General features: G+C 33.6%; 1 protein-coding gene and 1 long non-coding RNA gene across 5 annotated transcripts in view; one reads left to right on the top strand and one right to left on the bottom strand.

The window, feature by feature from the left end:
• The window catches only part of ADGRB3 (adhesion G protein-coupled receptor B3), a 453,302-nt gene that overhangs the window by 248,550 nt on the left and 183,185 nt on the right, over nucleotides 1-21,567 (top strand). For all 4 annotated transcript variants that reach the window (XM_090136206.1, XM_031610999.2, XM_090136205.1 and 1 more), the window contains 2 exons: nucleotides 14,606-14,752; nucleotides 15,445-15,520. In XM_090136206.1, the coding sequence (XP_089992332.1) occupies nucleotides 14,606-14,752; nucleotides 15,445-15,520 (223 nt within the window). The remainder of the gene's footprint in view (nucleotides 1-14,605; nucleotides 14,753-15,444; nucleotides 15,521-21,567) is intronic.
• LOC149919146 (uncharacterized) lies at nucleotides 1,853-9,896 on the bottom strand. Its single transcript, XR_016464473.1, has 3 exons — nucleotides 9,861-9,896; nucleotides 8,142-8,262; nucleotides 1,853-2,051 (listed from the first exon to the last, which is right to left on the bottom strand). It is a non-coding gene; the product is annotated as an uncharacterized LOC149919146 (long non-coding RNA).

The raw sequence follows: 21,567 nt of genomic DNA, 5'->3' as shown, positions 1-21,567 counted from the left end.
TGAGCTGTTCAATTACTGTTTGATTTTTATTTGAGGGGAGTAGGGGGGTGGAGGGGATATTTTTCCTAACCTACTGAAATTTCTTGCACTACTAGTATTATTTTAATTAATAGCAGTGTTAGTTATGACTTTTTTTTCAATTCATAGTTATTAAAATCTTATGGCCCCAACCCATTATTCAATAGATAATTTTCTTAGACAGAGATAGATTTCAAAAGCATCTGAGAGAAAATAGTACATTAGTAAAGTAACTTGTCCAGAAAAGCTCTCAAATGCTGTCTCCGGTCATGTTGTAGAGCATCATGGCTAGAATATGAGCTAATCTCAGAAACATGAGATCAAGAAATACTTGGGACCATATTCATATATACGTAAATAGTGCTGATTGGTGAAACATATTTCCTCCCTGTATTTGCACTAAAATCACATTTTCAATAAAGAAGTGGAATGAAAAAAGACCAGCCTGCCAAAGGGGAAGAAACTGCGGGACAGTCATCAGGATGACTGGATTTTCAGGATTTGGCAGTCATATAAGCTGCTACATCTGCACGTACAAGGCTACTGCCTCTGAGGGAAACATTTATCAAAAATATAGCAAATTTATCCCCTCTTTTTTAATATTTACCTCAAGAGGATACAATATGTTCATAAAGATTAAAGAGAATGTCTCATTTTGCCTTTAGGTATCTTAGATTATTCATTGCAGAAGCATACAGTGAATGTTTTTAATGCTCATTTGGTTTTGAAAATTACATCACTATCTAGGCAATGTAAAATAATGGTCTCTATTCACAGTCAACAATCCACAAAGAAAAGTTAATCATTCTGCAAAATGATTGTCATTTAACTTAGCCAGATTGATCTTATACCTGTTTCTTGGATGAATAGTTCCACTACTGGGAAAGATGGCTTGCGATTTTATGCTGCATTATCTATTTTACATTCCTGGTAGCATTTAGAAATCATTTACAGAAATAAAAATTATAGTTATCAAAAACTCTTGTAATCCAAAAACAATAGACTACACATAATAGAGTAGGAATTCATATATGGCACTATCAGAGGTATTCAACACCAGAGCTCAGAGGAGCTTTAATATTTATGTTTATGCTGTTTATTGTTTTCTTAGATGAGTTAGAAGAGTGAATTTGCAGAATGTGTTTGTTCTTTGCGCAAACTTGAAGCTTGCATTTAGGAGTTTTCCTTTAAAGCTTGGCCAATAAAGCAGCAAGTAAACATGCAGAGATTTGGTCATTATTCCTAAGAAGTTATTTGTAAGGGTATTTTATTTTCTTCATTAAAAAAAAAAAAGTTTAAGTTATTTAACAGAGTATTTGTTCATGAGCTTTTTAATATATGATTTGAAAGCATCTATGTCTAGACATACACATTTTCATGGATTTTTTTTTTCCTATTGATATATTTTCTATTGATACACCCAGCTGCTGGATCCAGAATTTTAACTGCTGCCCAGCATCCTCTGTACTCACATTAACCTGTTCCATCACTATTCATGGCAATGTTGAAAGTCTCTCCAGGCTATAATTTTGCATGAAATGGAATTGTTCAACATGCATTTTATTTTAAGACTTCAGTTTTTTTCATGTGTTTCATCAGAACAAACCCAAACCTTCAATTAATGCAGTTAAGTTACCTCCTAGGTCTGGTGGACAATTACCACAGGATGGTTGACAAGATAAGAGTTGCTAAATTGCCAAACCACCATTTTGCATCTTACACAATCAATGCATTTGATTCTCTAAGCAGTACAAACTACTAAAGTAGACTCAGTGTTTATATAGATTTCTTAATCTTCCATGTTAAAAGAGTTCCACATAGTAGTAGTTAATTTTTTTTGTAGATTTTTTTTTTCTTTTTTTTTCATTTAGATCAAGTTTTGTATATGCCACAGACTAGTATATTGAGCACCAGACTAAAGAAGAAAATTATCCTGGTTTTGGAGGCTAGAGTTTTTTTTTCAAAGAATATAGGAAAAGCGAGGTCAAGTTCCACTTCCAGGTGAGATTTGTTTGTTCCCAACTGAATTTTATCTGTGAGAAAAAAATAAAAAATGAAAGAATACACAATATAAAAATTCCACAACGTAAACTAGATAGAGCATATCATCATTAAAAAGCTCAATAAATTAGTTATTAAAAAAAAAAAAAACTTGAAGCTTTTGTTTAGGGGTTTCCCTCCCCCTCGTCTTCTTTTTCTTCTTCTATCTTGTTCAATTTTTCCATTCTTTTGAATAATGCAATTATTAACGTGATAAACTAGTTCTTTCACTTAAGTATTTTTAGTTCATTATTTCCTTATCCTAAATTCTCATCACTTCCTGTTTTATTCTTTGTGTGAATGTTGGTGTATGGTCTGGAAAAAAGTTCTTTGTCCAATTAATTTTTTGCTCCAAGCAGTGCAACAACTACGTTGTCTTAGCACATGCACTGACAGTCTCATTTGTTGAATGATGACATTGAGCAAACAGTAATATCCTATAATTTAATTCAGTTTTCTGGTTTACATCTGGTTCACATTTTTGAGAATGTTTCATTACTATTCAAATGTCCCTTTGCAATAAATAATATAGCTGTAGAACTCAAATGTTTAAATTATCAAGTTTCATACAATATATCCAGATTCCATCCTCTGCACCTTCATGTCTGCAAAAAGTTACTGCTTACAAATATTATCAAATAAATGATTATTCTTACACTGACCAGTAAACTTTGTCCCTGTTTGGTTCAATTTAGATACTTTTTATGAATGTTTGCCACCAGTGTGCAGTTAGTTTGTTTTTCAATAAAACACTATTTAGATGTTTTGGGATTAGGGACAGAAAACCCATTTAGTACATTGAAAATATTATTTTGGCAATGGCACTGTAAAAGCTATACAGACTTGAGAGGGAAAAAAAATAAAGAAAAAAAGGCAATTTTATTTCCAGCATTCTGTAAAATACTGGTTACTGGGCAATAATACTATAATCATACTACGGTGGAGAAAAAGCAAAATAAAAAGAGACCTCTTTTTTTTTGTCCTGTTCTCCAGTGAATAATTTAAATTAGGAAAGCCACTTTAAATGTGGATTAAAATTCTTAAATAGTCAAATACTATTGGAAGCTAATGTCTTTTTTTTCCTGGCCATATTCTAGATCAGAGCGTGGAGATAAATTATGACAGAATTCTCAAATACTGCATGGCATTAACAGCAAAACTGGGCTCAAATGATTATTATTTGCTGCTGAGCATATCTACAAGACTATAAGTACAGAATGCTTTGAAACAAAATTGACAGGAGTTTTCGGTAAAGTAATAGCTTTCTTGGTGTGTATGTTCAGCCACCTTTTTATTAGTGCTTTGAAGTATAGGTAATTAAAGAAACCAGACTTCGCTGTTGTTGGGTAGTCCAGTAGAAACAGTTAAAAATAAATTTCATCCCTGTATCTTATTTCCACATTTCATACTCATGATATTGCATTCCAAATGAATTCACACCACTGTGTCTTCTCAAATAAGATGAGCAAACAGTCTGGAGAAAATTCTTCCATTCATCTTTATATCATAGATGTATTTTCTGAAGTACTGTGTGTTGTAGAATGGAATGTTATCTGTTTAGAGTTTTCCAGGAAATAAGGCATGTTTAGCCAAAGCAATATAGTTTCAGTTTGAGGGACTCCTATTCTGGAGATATATTTAATAAATATACTGGCACAACAAATTAAATAAACAACAGTAGCAATGGAAAACAAAATTTGTTTTGGAATAACCAGCAAAAAGTAGGTTCAGATAGGATTTAATGCTAAAGAGATAGCAGTGTTATATCAGATGTACATGTTAGTAATGGAGATGTTGCAGCGCCAAACATTCATCATTAGGGATTTGAATGCCGCAGGGGCATGCTGATGGCTCCATTTGACAGCATCTGTTGTGTCTCGGGAAAGCAAGAGTTTTCTTATTTATGATAGTCTCTACAGATTATCTGTCCAATGTGGTAATTCCCTATAACATGTAAAATCAAAGCTGAAAGTATTGTAAGGGCATCTGAAAAGTGGTTCTGAAATGAAACAGACTTTCTGAAAACTAGAATCTTCTGTAGGTAGAATGCTATGTTGTATCTGAAGTTAGATATTTTGACCAAATTCTATGATTAACTTCAGCAGCGGGCTTGCGTTTTACATACTCAGTCACAGGTAAAGTTCAGTAAATCCGTTATTCATAAAATGCAATTTAAGCTTACTCCACAATATCTACATGAAGTCAGATGAATTTTAAAACCTTTAAGAGACTGTTCAGACAGCACTTTTTCTCCCTCTCAACTGCACCAAAAACTTACAGGATATATAAGGCATCTTAGTTCAGACAAAGCAAACAGTATTATTGTATAATTTAATTCAGTTTTCTGGTTCACATTTGGTTCACAGTTGGTTTTCATTCTTCAGTTAGCTGCTTGGGTCTTTTTGATTCCTTCTTCCACAACTTCAATAAATATTAAAAGCCTCTTCTTTCAAGAGTGAAGAAACAGGATTCTGGAGATGAGTTGGCTGGAAGAGCTGAGCACAATCTCCACATGCCATAATGATACATATAGTGACATTACAACAGCTTGTAATAACCTGGTTGTCATTCTTTATAGGCCCAATTTTCTAGTTAGAAGTTTTTTGAAGTATCTCCTCATTGCACAGTTGTTTTATTGAAATGACCATAACAACTCTGAGATATTTCTCCTGAGTTATTAAAGTTAATTTAGAATTCAGCAGTGTGACCAAGTAAATCAACGTGGTCTAATTAGAATTACTTAACATTTATATTGAACAGTATCTCTATGTCCCACAGAGATACTGAGTTTTCATTGTGACACGCATGATGTAAAAAATCTAAATAAAGCACGTTCGCATTATCCCAATGATTCCATTTCATAGTGCCTCAGGACCACTTTCTGCAATCCCTTAAGCAGATCTTAATCTGTTTTATGTCTTCCATGGAGAATATTCAAGATGAACTAGACTTGCCTCCAAAAAGCAGAGACCTAGTTATAAATTCCTGTGAGGAAGGTTAGATTCATGGCTCTAACATTAAACTGAGACACAAGAGATGTCTTTCTTCACTAGTTCTATTTCAGATTTTCTGTACAATCCTGCCTAAGCCTTTCTTTAATCCTTTCTTGAAGGCACTTGCTGGATCTTGTAGTGCCTGTGTCTCAGTTGCTGTGTTCAGGAAGAAGCAAGAGTGAGTTGATATGTGAGGCAAGCCAGAAGACAGCAGGGAATGTACAATGGCCTCAATGACACTACATGCTTCAGGCTGCCTGAAGCATGTAGATCTTCCAAATTCAAGTGCTGAAAACATTAGACTGATACTATAAAGGACAGTGTTAGACTAGCAATTTGCACTTGGACTTGGCCATGTTTGGAAAAAAAAAGTAACTGAAGATGGCTTTTTTTTTTTTTTAGGAAGGAATCATTACTTCTAGTAATCATAGGTACAGGTTTTGTAAGCATCTTACCTACTACTCTAATTTCTCAATATTAATGGAGTTAAAGTATTTTAAAAAAACAAAAACATTGAGATGTCCTGTTCAGAACACTTCTGTAAAAGCATATGGGGAGATTCGCACATGCCCAGTGAATTTTCTTTTCAAATAGATCTGTACAAATCTAAGCCCTCATCTGCATCTTCATACTGCAATTTGGAGTCATCACCACAATTCCATGAGTCTAACCCTAGGTGAGTAAACCTGGGCATTTACTGTTCATGTTCTCGAAGACCTGATTGATCCTTTAGTATATTACACCTCAGCATATGTAGCATAACTGCAAGATGTGGATATTTCCTAGTTTTTCTAGCCTTTTGTTGCTTTCAAGTCTGTCTCAACAACTGTGCCATATTCATCATGAGATATATTCATCCACCGTACTTTTAATCAGAGAAAGACACCTTCATTATCCTCATTTGTATTCATTACTAGATTTGTTACATAATCTTTATGATATTACCACATCACATGGGCAAATTTCTCAAGTAAATGCATATTTTTATTAGTGTTACTAGTATTCCTAATGAAGCACCCCCTTTCTTGGCCATTTCTTTTTATGATCCAAAGGAGTATGGTGCATTTTTTTTCTAGAGGACAAGTTTTGGATATTCAATAGTTATGCAGCTGTGTTACAGAACAAATTTGAAGATGTTCTTCTGTTGCCTCACACTCCTTAGTACATAGCTAGAAGAGAATTACAACACTATAGAAAGGGCTATTATGCACCTTCTTCTCTTCCCAAGAAGTAGCATATATATTTAACCAAGGAAGGTGACTGAAGTTACCAGTTAAAGAGAGGAAATTAAAGTCCGGATCCAAGCAACACAGAGTTATAAAATATTGGAGATAATGATGTAAAAAAAAAAAAAAGAGGGCCATCTGCAAACATTCTTTCATATTTTTTGCTAGATCTGGCTTTTAAGAAGGTTCTACCTTTTAGGATTCAGACACTTCCATGCAATTAATTCTGACATCCTACGCCAAAAGAATTTACAATTCTCTCAATTTCAATGTGCTTATATTTGTATCTGAAAGTTCTTTATGATTTCATTTTGTATGATAAAAAAGGTTATTCAGTTAAAAAATTAAAATCCATGTCCAATCTGCTACAAAAAGCTGCTATAATAGACAAGTATTGATTCACATGCTTTTATTTAGTTTCCTTTTGTGCGGCTTTTATACATCAGTCTAACTCCATGCACAAGAGATCACATTTCATATTACCTTTCAATATCCTGTGTAAGTTAGTTCACATCTTCCTACGTTTCTGAATGGATTAGGGTTTGGTTGTCATTTCTCTAGAGGTTAGGTAGTGGCCATCTTTCCTTTGCTTAAATTTGCTGTTTCTGGAAAGCAATCATTCTACCTCTGCTTTTCATCTCCCCAGGCAATGTAATACTGTGGGAATATTTTTGTCAATTGCCTTCTAATCACTTTTCCTATCTACTGCCCCTACCCCCTGACTGATCTCTTATCCTCTGTAATGTCATCTCTGCCTACATTTGTAAGACCTTTGTGGATATCTAATCATCAGTAAACATGATAAATAAACATCTATATGATCTCCCTCCTTCTACTGCTCTTCCATCTCAATGATAGCTTCATTACCCTTCCCTTCTTTTGAGCCCTCTTACTTTAACATTATCTTCAATCTCATTCTCTTTTCCCTTGTTATCAGCTAGAATCACCAACAGTTACATTTTTTTCTTGTAACAGTGATTGAAAATGCTTGGTTTCTACACCTTCCCTGCACACTCAATCTAAAATAATGCTTCAATTGGCCTAGCCCCTCACCATGTTTCTAATCTTTATGTCTGTAACATTAAAAGTCATCACATGTAAGTTGATATCTTCTACATTAATCTCCATCTTCTGTCTGGCTTTATGCTGAATCTTTTTTTACATTACAAAGTGCCCTCTGACAAGCAGGAGTTGCTAAGGGAGACCTTTGTCTTAGTTACATGAATATAGAGTAATACTAAGGGAAATTAAAAATAGTAAAGCTCTTTTAGATACACAGACTACCTTGGCTTTGACGATGGGTCTCTTTGGCTGTTCATATCTTCATCTTCCTCAGAATTACTCATAGAAGAGAAAATTGCCTTCTTGTTAATAAAATACAGCTTTCTACCTTAAAACTTTTCTCCAAATATTTCAGGAAGCATTCATTTTACCAGAAGAACACAATTTCTTCTGACTACTCAAAGAAAAACTTTAAATTTTCACTACTCTTGTGACTCAAATTTGCAAATTTAAATGGGCTTCTATTCTCTGTGTAGCATGTTGGCCAGCTACAAATAGCCACATTTATCTTAGCACAAGCATTAACAGTAAGTGAATAGTAACAGCAATTATACTATTAAAATGCCATTTTTTCCTCTTGTGGGGACATGAGGAAGTTGTATTTTGATTATAGCCAAATTCTATGATAATATAATTTTCAAATGCTATCACTTTCTGTGGAAAAGAACTATATATATATCCTATATATATATATCTTATATAGAGAGAGTCATCTGTGCTTTTAATTTATTTTGAAGAAAGCTTTTATTGTTCCAAACTTGGGACAATGAAACATTTGGAAAAAATATATCTTTTGTTTTACCTCTTTCAGCTTAACCAAACTTGATTTTTCATCGTAACAGATTTGCAATCAGAAACCACTCAAGGAACTTCATCTGCATATGTGATATTTCATGAATCTCTAGAACACTCTTCAGTTATTTCTGAAATACAGAAGTTGGTATCCAACAACAGTTATACACAAAAGCAAAAGAAAATGCTTATTTACTACCTATTAAAATATTCTGCTGTCTTCGTTTTGTTTTTAATTTAGTTATAAAAGTGGCAGAAAAGATCTGAGTTTATTAAGTGTATCCTGACCATTGCTTTCTAGCCCGTCCCAAGTGTTATACTGGTCATATTCTTGATATGGTAGATTATTGCTGGCATTTGTTGCAGACTGTTGGATATATATTCAGATCTCATACTATTACATAAGTGTCAGTATGCGTTACTTATTTTTTGTATTGCTTGAAGGACTGAAGTTGTTTGCAAACTTAAATCAGAAATGAGTTCAGTAATTCTTTGTAGCACTTGTCATATTCAAATGTGTCATTTTAGAATGAAAAGGGTAACAGTCACACTTCTCTTCTGCCATTGCATTTCCTATGGAATACTAAAAGGAAGTTTTTTTAGAAGACACTGTTAAGGTAGCTTCTTGATTAATAAGCAACATTATTCTTAACCTTCAAACAGTATTCTCATTTAAAGCAGTTTGCTTGACATCAAGGAAAGAACTGCTGCAGAACTCATGCCCCATTAATGAAAATGTCTTTGATATGTCTACTTCTAATTCTGCCTACACCAGTTCTGTGTCTTGCTACCCGAAGCTTGAACAGATAGCTGCTATGGGCTGATGACAACTAGGGGTATAAGTGCGTAACAGTCTTCTAGGGGCTCCCTTTGTTTCCCTGCTTGTAGAGCAGTAGGTCATGATAAAGTTCTAATTCAAAAAGAGATCATTCTGGCATTGATAGTCTTTGGAAACGACATGTTACATCTCAAGTTATTTAAGAGTGCTTCTCTGATCACTGATAGATTTTGTTTCATTGTAGGGGGAATTTTATGAGTATTATTTGCAGAACAAAAATTACTTGATTGTTCTTATAAGCATGCACAGGATAAATATCACCATAGACCTGTTATATATGATTTCATGTGTTGTAAGTAGTGAATTTATCTGCATAATAAGGGAAGGATTTTAAGAGAGATCATCAAGCCTTCTCAGATGCAGGGTCTGTAGAAAACCTGGAGATCCTCAAATTGGTCCCCTTGAAAAGAGAGTTTCATGATTTGTGTTTGTTGCAGAACATATTTAAAATAAATCAGTTTCATTAGATAGAACAAATCTGATATAGATATTATCTTTAATATGTCCATCTTTGCTTTGATAATAAGCCAGGCAAAACTTTGTTCTCTGTGTATCCAGCATGAACTGACTTGAATGTATTTGTTTATTTTATAAAGAGACAAACAAACGTTTTACACTTTAGGTCAATAGAAAAGTTCTGAAACATATAAAAATTATTCTAATTGAGCCTTAAGAGAGAGGTTTGCAGAAATACTCAGTATTCTGAATTTCAACACACACAAAAAAAAATCTTTTCACGCTCTCTGTTGCAAGCCTTTGTGACAATGACAGTTCTATTCATTTCTACCCACTCTACAATAAAAAAAAAACTAAGATGTTATAATCATGAAATAAGCAAGAGTTAGGCAAAGCAGATTATAATAACACAAAGAGAATAGATAGGATACTTACCCATATCCCAGGCTCACTTATGAAACTCCAGCAGAGTAGATCACCAGAAGAGATCCTTCCTTGCTGGTAGTCAGTTCTTAAATAGGTCTAGGAAAGGTGGAGCCTGGCTCCACCCCTTCCAGCAGCACAGGTGAATTGCCTTCACCTGTGCTCCCATGGCTGACTCATTGCTCGTCTCAGGTGATCAGAGTTCAGGCTGTGACTCAGCAGTTCCCATACGCTCAGAAATAAATTTATCAGTATTTCTCCCAGAAGGGCAGCGTATTTTGTGTCTGAAAAATGAGAACCTCTTGTGCGATGACTTTGACTTTTCTAAATGCTGAATTGCAAAGGAGTTGATGACCTTTAGGTAGTAGATGACCTTTAAGATTCAGACACTATGATTCTGTGATACTTAGAATTAATACTTATCTGAATCAAAAATTATCATGAAATTATGTAATATGTATGTGTACTTATGTGTAATTGAGCCAATGTCTTATCATTTATACCAATATGCATCAAATGAATCTTCATGGCTATTTTGCCTGTACTATAGCTTATGGTAGGTGTATTCAGTAGTAAGGTGATGTTGTTTCTTGAAAGAAGACTATATTCTACTCTCTAAATTCTTCATTTAATGAATACAGACAAATTCATTATTAAATTCCTATTTTCTGCAATCTTTTCTTACCTTAAGAAATCATATGAGAATTGTAGTTGAAGGTATATAAGGGCCAAAATAAGAGAGACTATTCAGAAATTAAAATAATATTTTTCTGCCCTTAAATATATTTCTCTACATGAAAACCCTCTGTTTCTAAATCTTCCCCCACCAAAAGCCCTGTGGGTGGCTTTTTTTTTCTTTATTTCTTGATATTTCAAGCTAAAGTTAATTCAAAAGTAAAGAATTTCTCCAAACCAGTGTAAGCTCTTGACTGTATTTTGTTTGTTTGTTTGTTTTGAGAGCAGTATCTGGAAAATAATAGGACATGCCACAGTATAAATAAACTAACAAGAATTTTCAGTATTGCAGTGCAGTACCAGATTTAATACAAGTTACATCAATAACTGAAATATGTTTTTGGATGAGAGAATAATGTATGCTGTAGATGATGTACGTGGGATATTTTGATATTTAAATTCCTTTTTCTCAGATGAAAATGTAAATTTTCTTCATCTTCTGCTTAGTTCATTTTCTTCTTTGTTTTCTCTCCTCTTTTTAATTTTATTTTCCAATTTAATACTTAATTCTGCTAATATTCGAATTACTTCCACAAGTATACAAATTCCATGTTGCATAAACAAGCTAAAATTTCAGTGCCTGAAAATGTCCTGATGAGTTAGCATTCTGTCTCTTACATTCAGGACATGATGTTTTGTTAAGGTAATCTTAGAAAATAAATGTTACTTTTGTTTTCCTAAAAATGAGAAGTAATGTGCTTGTTTGCTTGTTGCAGAACTGAATCATTCAAAGTCCAGTACTTCAAACAGACTTTTCTAATACAAGCCTAACATAAAATGAGTACAATGAAGTGTAAAATGAATGACATGTCATTCTGTCTTAATGTCTATGTACGACATTTGTAGAACAAACTGACATTTTCGCTGCTGACATGTAAATGACTTGGCACCTGAATTACATGCATTCCCCTCTAGAAGGCTTGCTGATTTTCATGTTCTTAACAAAGTAAATAATTATTTTCATACTGCAGATTAAAACTGAGTTAGAGAATCACAGACTGGTTAAGTTTGGAAGAATTTATGGGTCCATCTGGCCCAATGCCTGTTCATGCAGGGACACCCAGAGCAGGGGGCCCAGGACCATGGCCAGGCAACTTTTGGAGATCTCCAAGAAGTAAACTTCACAGCCTCTCTGTGCAATCTGTGCCAGTCTTCTGTCACCACACTGTAAAGAAGTCCTTCATGCTGTTTAGACTGAGTTTGAGAACAGCAAAGTCACTTTATACAGTGGAAATGCAGATTCATAGGTCACGCTTCAAGATCTCTTTCAGATGAGATTTTGATTTTTTCATGTATTCTCCTGGGTCACGGTAACATGGGCTGAATTAGTTGCCTCTACTTAGCAGTCCACTAAATTATCTTTCAAAGTTCAGTGTCATATTTAAAATTATTAGGCACACACTCTTAGAATCGTTCAGCAAAGTGGCTAAAGAATAACCTGGTAATCTTATGTGGATCTCTCAAGGCAGTCTTTGCAGGATGGAAAGCAAGCATTTTGTTAAATCAGTTTCAGTTATTGTTTTGTGTGCTAACTACAGTCTCTACACAAAACTATACAAAAAAAAAAAAAAAAAAAAAAGCCAAAATGTTCAAGATATTATGGTGGTATCCTCTGTGAAAATAAAGACACTTTTATTTAGCTGTTTTCTGACTGTGAGCAGAAGTAATACTTATCTGAAATATGAAAAAAATATATATACATATTTATGTCATATAAGTCATAAGTCAAATGCTTAGGTAGTGCGTATCACTTAATTATCAACAAATATTTGGGAATCTTTGGTTCTGAGTACTTAGGAACCAAAATGAAGGTGCCTCTTTAAAATAAGTAGACAGAGTCCAGAGAGGTACTGTCTTGAACTCTTACCATTTATCCAGTTCTAAAGTTGTATTCCATTGTACAAAGTGAATTCCATTGAATAACATTGATTTCCTATTTCAGTAAAAAGAACTGTCATCTGAAATGTGGATGAAATATTGAGGCTTTACTAGCTAATTAAATAGCCAGATAGGTAAATATACAGTTAAAGAGTGTGCAAATATTATACATATGTTGTCCTATATAGGCTTTATTTAATTTTGAAAGCTCAAAAACTGTGAGTTTAATTTTATTTATGTGGAAAATAAAATAAATGTCTGATTATATTTTAGGAACCATGGAAAAAATCCACTTTTACAATGTTAATAGATTCTGTATATCCATTGGTTGTGTGTGAAAACATGCACTCCATTTTATGCCCCAGTAATTTGGAAACACCTGATCTCTTCTCCCTTCACACAACACCTGAAATTTCAGAAGACTAAGCATCCCTTGAGAGCAGAGAATGTATTTGCCAATTTCAGCCCAGCAGGCATTGTACCAAGTGTTGTAAAGCTCAGATGATAGTTTTATAATGGAAAGCCTGAAATAACTTTAAGTACCACCTCACTGATGGTATTCTGTAATGCATAACCAGTTTAATTTGAAACTAAGATTCAGTTACCAAGAAATACGTTTGCAGAGTTAATATTGTTAACATCTTAATTTTGCTCTTTTCTTGGATATGAATTACAGTTTCCTTTCAAATAAAATCCACTGCTGAGACACCTAATGGTTTTCTACTTTAATTTTGCTCTTCTGCTTGCTTTCACAGTTGTCCCTATTGTCTTTAAAGTTAATCCCCTTGTGTAGTCCTGGGAGAAAAATCGTTACACAGATCAAAGTACAGTTCCGATGTCCAAACTCTTCCAACTATATTAGCCTCATCATAAATTGATTAGGATGAGCATTGCACAGGAAATTATTATCAACATGGTTTACATTAAGAAAAGGCTAGGACTCCAAAGGTGTTGTTTGTCATCTCTCAGTGCACAAAAAGTCATTCAGGCCTGTCAGTTCCTTAAAAATAGTTGGAGTCTTGCTAGACACTGGCAGTGTTGCCATGGAATCTATACTTAGATTTCACAGCAAAGCTAAAAGTGATTTCCAGATAATAGTTGAGTTAGAAAGCAAGGAAAATGAGAATGAGTAAATAAAATTCCAAATTGCCCATTATATGATTTAATACCTTTCTTCTGTCTTTCTGTGTCTGTTACAAATATGATAGTACTGTTGTTTGGAAGTTTGGATTCTTTGATGAAAAAAATATAATTAAGAATTCAGAATGGGAATTGTTCTTTTAAGGAAAAGAAATCAAGTCCTTTACTGCAATATTCTCATTTATGTGGAAACAATGAGGTCTAATATGTGGCTCTCCTTAATGGGTCTGTCTTGAAATTGTGCCTGTAAAGGGAATAAAGGCTCTGTTATTGCTTCATTATCCTGCATCTAGAAGATTTGTTTCCCAAAGCAATTTGCAGCATCATCCTGCTTTTACTGTCACATTTAATCATTTTAGAACTTACTCTGCAGATACAACTGTGTCCTAGCGTGAATTCCAGAGTAGGAGCAAGTACATTTAATACCCCCTGTTAAGAGAAGAATCTAGCTGACAAGTAATATTATCAATGCAACATAATTATGTCAAAGAGACCTGAGAGCAGCCTTTCAATACCCAAAGGGAGGCTATAAGAAAGAAGGGGATAGACTCTAGCAGGGTCTGTTGTGACAGGACAAAGGGAAATGGTTTCAAAGAAAAGAGTTTGGATATAAGGAAAATGTTTTCTACAATGAGGGTAGTGACACATGTTACCTAGAGAGGTAGTAGATACCCAACCCTGGAGGCATTCAAGGTCTGACTGGAGGGGGCTCTAAGCAACCTGATCTAGCTATAGGTGTCCCTGTTTGTTGCAGGGGAGTTGGAGTAGATACCCATAAGAGTCCCATACAAATTGCATGATTCTATGATTCTATGATAATTAATCTGTAATAGAACTGCATACTATACAGAAAATGACATTTTCAATGATGGTTAATGTCCAACAAATTCCTACTTTACTTGAAATGTATTATTGAATATTCTTATTGTTTTACTATTATCACTATTTGATACTTTAAAGTATGAAACAATTTTATTTGATTTTTTTATTTCTCCATCTTCTAGTGGCTAGCATTCAGAAGCTTCCTGCTGCATCTGTTCTAACTGACATCAATTTCCCCATGAAAGGAAGAAAAGGAATGGTTGATTGGGCACGAAACTCAGAAGATAGGGTTGTCATTCCAAAAAATATATTCACCCCTATGTCAACAGGTAAAGAAGCATATCAGCATGTTAATTTTGTGTTGACTTCCACAAGGAAACTCAGGGTCTTTGTCTCATAGGACTCCTGTATAATAAGGAAGTTGATTTATAAGAGAAACATCTTATTCCAGAGGGAAAGGATGGAATTTAATTTCTTAATCCGAACAGAAAGTGCTGAAGAAATCCAAGAGATTGGATCGTACTTGTCATAGCTCAAAGAGGCCTGAAGTACAGCACTTCCGAGCCTTCTGATTCTGTTCCATCCCAGCAGTCTGGACCATTCCAACAGATGACATAACTTTTACTAAATAATGGTTAGCAGACGAATTACCCAGGCTTCTAATGTGACTTACAAAAGCCATTGCAGTGCATACCTTTGACTTTAGAAAATTTACGTGCTACATATTAAATGTTAAAGACAACCTTTGAGGACGCTTATAAAAGTAGATGAACTAGCATGGATGTCAGTACACAGTGATAGATTTTTGAAAATGTGATTTTCAGTGTTTAAATCTTTTGATATATTTCTGACAGTGTAACATCTTTATGAAAGGATTCTAGTATATAATTCAAATTTATAGTAGTTTATTTAAAATACAATTTTTACTGGAAAGATAAATGATATTCAGGACGTTTTTTATGCTCATCAAGGCTTGGGAAAAAGTATTTTAAAATCTTTTTTCTTTCCTTACCCTTTTTAGAACTAGATGAATCAACTGTATTTGTACTTGGAGCAGTGCTGTACAAAAATTTAGAACTCATTTTGCCAACTTTGAGGTAAGCAAAATGTAACCATATGTAACCATAAATGCAATATTAATTAGCATAACTACATTACATTTCTGGATAAATGCAAACAGCCATGACCATTTGTTCAAAGGTATAATGGTTGTTTTTTTTTCTATAATTATTTGAAATATATATGTAAATATTATGTTTCCTTCATGGATATTTGTATTGGTTGTTTGTATTATAGAGATAGGTTTTTTAACAAAGTGTATTCATTTCTGTTTTATTTAATCTACTTTAAGCTTAAAAAGGAAACATTCCCTTCAATATGTGGCTCAGGCCACATATACTTGTACTTCACGCTACTGTTAATCTGGTTACTACTTGTGTGCTTCACTGGTCTACTAATTTCTTTTTGACAGTAAAATTTTATAATTTGTCACACTATAGCAAGTGTTAATGAAGTCACAATAGAAAGGATAATAATTAGAAAACCATTGGATTACCTTTTCCTATTCTATTTTATCAAAACTTCAGGAGTTGAAACAAGGGTTGGAAAACCAAAAGTGTTGTCTTGAATGTAATTTGTCAAAAAAAGTACTAAGATAAAATAAACAATCAAACAAACAAAGAACAACACAACTTAGCAGTAAGGCTGCAGTGTGCTGTGCACTGAATGGCTGTAATGTTAGGGATAGAAATCTCCCTGCAGCAGAGTACAGTGTGAAGAGTGGTGTCCTGGCAGGACACCTGGCAGCCTGGGAGTGCTGGCAAGAGCTATTTATGCCTAGGGCACAGTGACAGCTCATCCATTTCTGAAATATCAGTAAGCACTTTTCATTTGCTGTGCCAGTCCCTGAAATTAGCCCCATATTAGAAAAACAAAACCAAATGGCTATCACATTTAGCCCTTTCTGGCAGACTTTGGAGAAATTCTGCCAGTCCTAAAAAAGCAGTGAGATGGCCATGTACCCAAGCACCTTTCAGACCTTTGCAGTGTAAACTCTAAACCACAATCATGCTTTTTCAGAATACAAAGGCCAATGATTTTGATTTAAAGGAAATGAGTGTGAACTTTCAGATACTATATATTTGCTTATATGAAGAGCTATTCCTTGCATTTATTTCATCCATAAGAAAATTGAGATTTTAAGCCTTACTGTATTTTCACTAGAATCAGTAGCACCCCAAGCGGAAGGAACAGGGACATAAAATTACAGCAACTTAAGTACTCTGGGCTGTGTAAAAGTTCACTGCAGTTCCTAATTTGCTTTTATCTGTTCTACTTTCATCTGGTTGCTGATTTCTACAGCAAAATTGATCGTTTCCCTGTACAATTCAGTTCATAGAGAGGCTTTGTGAGCTTCTAAAGCAAAAGAATCTAATAATCTAAGTGTATATATTCATAAATGAAGTCTTTAGAAATTCAAATATGAAGATATCCCACTTTGCCTCTGAATATGTTCAGTATTATTTGAATCCAATTCTCAGTTGCCCAAGAAAAGGAAATGAGCACTATTACTTTCTCTTATGTGCATGAATAAGAAATAAAAGTCATGATTAATCTATAATGTAAAAAAAAAAAAAATCAACACCCTGGGTACCCGGAATCTCATCTTTTTTTAGGAGTATAGCACCTCAGTACTTCCCTCTACTTCTTTAATATTTATAATGAAATTACAGTAAAACTTTTGCAGTTTACATCTCTTACCTCATCAGGAGAAGTATCATAGTGGATTACTTTGCCCATAGTAATCATATTCAAAATTTGATCTTATGACCTTAAAATAGTACCTCATGGACTGCACAATTCCGATGCATTTTGATGCATTCAAACCATTTTAGTATTTGTTCAAACATAACTCTGAACTGGAAAAAAAAGTGGCAACCATATTCAGTGCTGAATTTGTCGAACCATTAGTCTTTTCAGAAAAAAAAATAGGATTACAATGCAGGTTTTTTAGGAATCTTTATGATAGGGTGCTTTATCATTTTACACTTATTCAAGAACATGTATGAAGTAAAGGCTGCCATACAATCCACATCCACACATCTGTGTTTGGAAAAGTATTATTACTTTTTGCTTATGTTTTGAAATGAAAGATATTATCCAACATTTATTATTACTTATATTAATCTTATTTAATCTCAATAAATGTAATATGGTAACTATATTAATGCTGAAGATAGTGAAATACTTCAGTAGCACTATGTATAGAGCAAACAAATTTGAAGGGAGTTAACATCATCTGTTTTTTTTTATTTTGTTTTGTTTTGGTTTTGCATGATGCCTAGAAATATGATAGCTGTGCACAATGTGTAAATTAAAAAACAACAAGAACAACAACAAAAAGCCATTTTGGACATGTGATAATGCTCTAAGTAAAATGGCAATTAATTTGCTAATGCTGGAAATGAAGATAGACAGAAAAGTGAACCAAGATAAGTAATATGGGCTTGTGTTTGAGTTCAAGGGCCATAGTACAATCTTACACCGTACACCTTAAGAACATGATAGAAAAGGTGACTTCTACTGGCTGCAGTTAAACATCCAGAAAGCAATAGCACTAGTCTCTTTTAAGAGGGATTTCAATCTCTTTTAAGAGGAGTTAGGCTGGGAATAAAGTAAATGTTTGATGGAATTAAATCTACTTTACATAGTATTCAGAATATTAAAGGTGGCCTATTCCCATGTGTTGATTAATACCAGGACTTTGAAGAGTGAAAGTGAATGCATTTTTGAAGGAATTTTTCTACTTAATAAGTAAATAAAATAAAATAAACATATCGGAATATCACTATATATCTTTAGAGGAAATCTTTTGAAGCACCTATCCACAGAGATCCCATCTGATACATAACGGGTGTTCTGTGAATAAAATTAAGATTACATTATCTGAGATGTGCTATAAAATATATTTCAGAAGCTCCAAAATCAACTGTTTCAGCATATGGACTTGATTTTTCTTGTTTTGACTGGCATGGAATCTGTTAACAATAAGCCTTGTATACACAGTATGTGATGAGAACTTGACAATTATATTAATCTAAAACTTTTTTGGAAATGTCATTAATTCAAGTGGTATATATAGATTATTAAAAGAATTTTGCTAGGACTATTTAACACAGAAGGCTAGAAAAGAGAAGGAAAAATACTTTATTCTTCGTAACAAAAATATAATTATTATTTTCTTTTCATGCACAAATAACAAACTGCATCTTTTTCTACTTCCTAATATACGTTACTGTGTTGCTCTCTTATTGTAATGTAATACAGATATTTTCTTGATATTGAAATATTGAATATTTTGAGTATAATGAGCTACCTGTTATTTCCATATATTTGCATCCCCAAACATGTAAATAACATTGTTAGATTAAAAAAAAATTGATTCCCAATAAAATATGCAAAAATATAATCACTGTAGTTATAATTCTTTTCTTGAGCACTCTAAAGAATATATTGGATATTGCTATAAAGTAAGATAGCTTTTTACTTTTCTTCCTAGAAATAAGAGCAAATAAATGATCAATGAATCTACTGTAGTAAAACTTTTTCCTGACACTTATACAACCACCTTACTTTTCCTGCTATAATTCACTGAAATGTTCTGTTTCCGCACATGAACCATCAATCCTAACATCCTCCTTTCAATGCTGTACATTTAAAAAGGCCTTTACACTTTCTTATGTCAGCCATTGTACTGGACCTACGGAATACCTCAAAAAGAATTTACTGCGTAGCATTACTGCTATAGAATCTGTATTATTTCTGTAATAAATATAATATTCACACAATGAACTATAATTTCCTTCATATTGTGATGAGAAAGCAACATACCTTATTCATAAGTTCATTTTTCTTGGGCAGCACAGAGTCATTCCTAAAAGAAAAGAAAATTTGAATTTCATATCACTGTCACATAGAATACCCCGATATAAAAAACACCCTCAGGATATATACCCTGACAGAAAAACAGCTAAGTAATAAAATTTTATTAATATTGTTATTAATTCAGATATGAAAAACACAAGGGAGGCAGCTTTGGAAGTACTTCCTAAGACTTTGCTCAAGATAATCTTTGTTATCATGAAACTTCAAGGATTTACTCAACTATAGTTCCTGTCAAATTTAATATATTTTCTCAGTAATAAATTTCAAAACTTCCCCCTGATGTGTGCCTTTCTGGAGAGCCAACAGGACACCATCCTGTTTAAGTTCGTTTCACATTGCAGATAGATTTCTTTGATGAAGGAGAAAAAGACAGTAGTGAGGTCAGTCCCCATATTGTACTTGCTCAGGAAGTGTGAAATAGATTCTATGCCATTCCCAACAAGAGAGGGATTGAGACCCCCATATTGCACCTCTCAGGAAGTTTTGTACAATATGATTATTTAAATTTCAGAGTAATTTTTCTCAGCACGAAGCAGTTTGTAAAAAATAGTGTTCAACAAAAATACCACTGGCAGTGCACTAGTGGTTTTGAGATAAATTGTTGTGACTGAAATGCTTTGAGCTGAATTCAGTATCATTTCATGTGTTATATGGGTTTAGCATAGACTTGCTAGATCACATTCTCCCAGGGACAAACTAAACAGATAATATGAGATATAAGATGAGGCTTTCAGCCCAGGCAAAAGTGCAGTGAGTGAAGCAGACTTCATAGCAATATAGCTAGTTGTATGTATTTTCTGATGAAACAAACTTGCAGGGATTTTTGAGAACCTAAATGGTTAGGTAGGGTTTTTAATGAGATCAAGGCAAATTTAATGTTCCTAGACTACACTTTGCATCTAAAATGGTCTTTTGGATCCCACCCTAGAACCATAAGAACCATAACAAAACTAGATATAGCAAGGAAACATTTATCAATAGCAAAGTTTGACCATGAACCAATTACTTGATATTAGTATTTATTCTAGCTTATGTGAATTTCCAAAATGGACAAAATCTTTTAATGTCTAATAAACCTTACTGCCACATGTCATGGTCTGTTAGAGAAAATCAATTTTGTATTTATGTGGAATTTTTTGTTGTTGTTGTTCTTAATTATTCTTTTCTTGGGAATTTTTATAGGTATGCAGCTGCTGTATGTATGTTAAAGCGCAACCGTTACTGCAGCTGTACAGAATGCTCTGAAAGTTTGCCAAACATTAAATCTTAGTCTGCTAGAGAGATATATTTTTTGTCAATACTACGTGCCTTCTTACAGTGCAACCAATGTGAAGATATAGGAATTAAAGAAAGTAGAAAATGACATCCATTATATTTCCATTATTTGATTTAGCTGAGTAAAGTTTGACTAGAATTCATACCTTTTCCCAGAAGAATCATTTCACTCCTTGTGCTAACTGTCTGCTGAGTTAAGCTTCTATTTCTGTAGACATGACAATTCCAGTTTCAGTTATCCAGCAGTATGGAATCCTCTCTAAAATACCCTTTCTCTAGGGAAAATAAGTAATTAAAAAAAAAAAAAAGTATAAAAATATTGATAGTGACTTACAGTTACATCTAAAATACCTAGTTTGTTCTTTGATAACATCTGTCTGTGAATATGCCTTTCTGTAGTGTTTTATTCTTCTTTCTGTGCATCTCTATTGAATGCAGCATTATATTCAAAGGGAACACCATAAAGAGTCTGATAAATGGCAGTTGTTTTAAGCCTTGAGGGGTTTAAAAGGAACATGAACATTATATCACCATATCTTTATACCTGTATTAGCATAACCTTGACAATTCCTAGATTTGTCCCTGATAGGTAGCTAAAAGCCATTCCCATCCATGTTTTAAGTAAAAAGTGAGGTACGTTATGAATTAGGAAAATTAACATAAAAATATTATTTTGAATAAACTGATAATGTAACATGAAACTAGTTCTAATCTGACTTATCCAGGAAGGACTGATTTTATTTTATTTTATTTTATTTTAGTGGGATTTCAGTCAGAAGAAAACTGAAGATTATTATTTAAATATATTTAGATGATGAAGTTGCCCACTCATATACCAAATCAATGATTTTTCACAGTTGGAAACAAATAGTTTTTCTCATGAGTGCAGAATCAGCATTGCTGTAGGCTCTGCCACTGCACTCAT

The sequence above is a fragment of the Phasianus colchicus genome, chromosome 2 (assembly GCF_987193195.1).
Source record: "Phasianus colchicus chromosome 2, bPhaCol1.hap1.1, whole genome shotgun sequence".
Taxonomy (NCBI): Eukaryota; Metazoa; Chordata; class Aves; order Galliformes; family Phasianidae; genus Phasianus; species Phasianus colchicus.
Note: the sequence above shows the minus strand (reverse complement) of the source record. Positions and strands in the feature narration are given on the sequence as shown.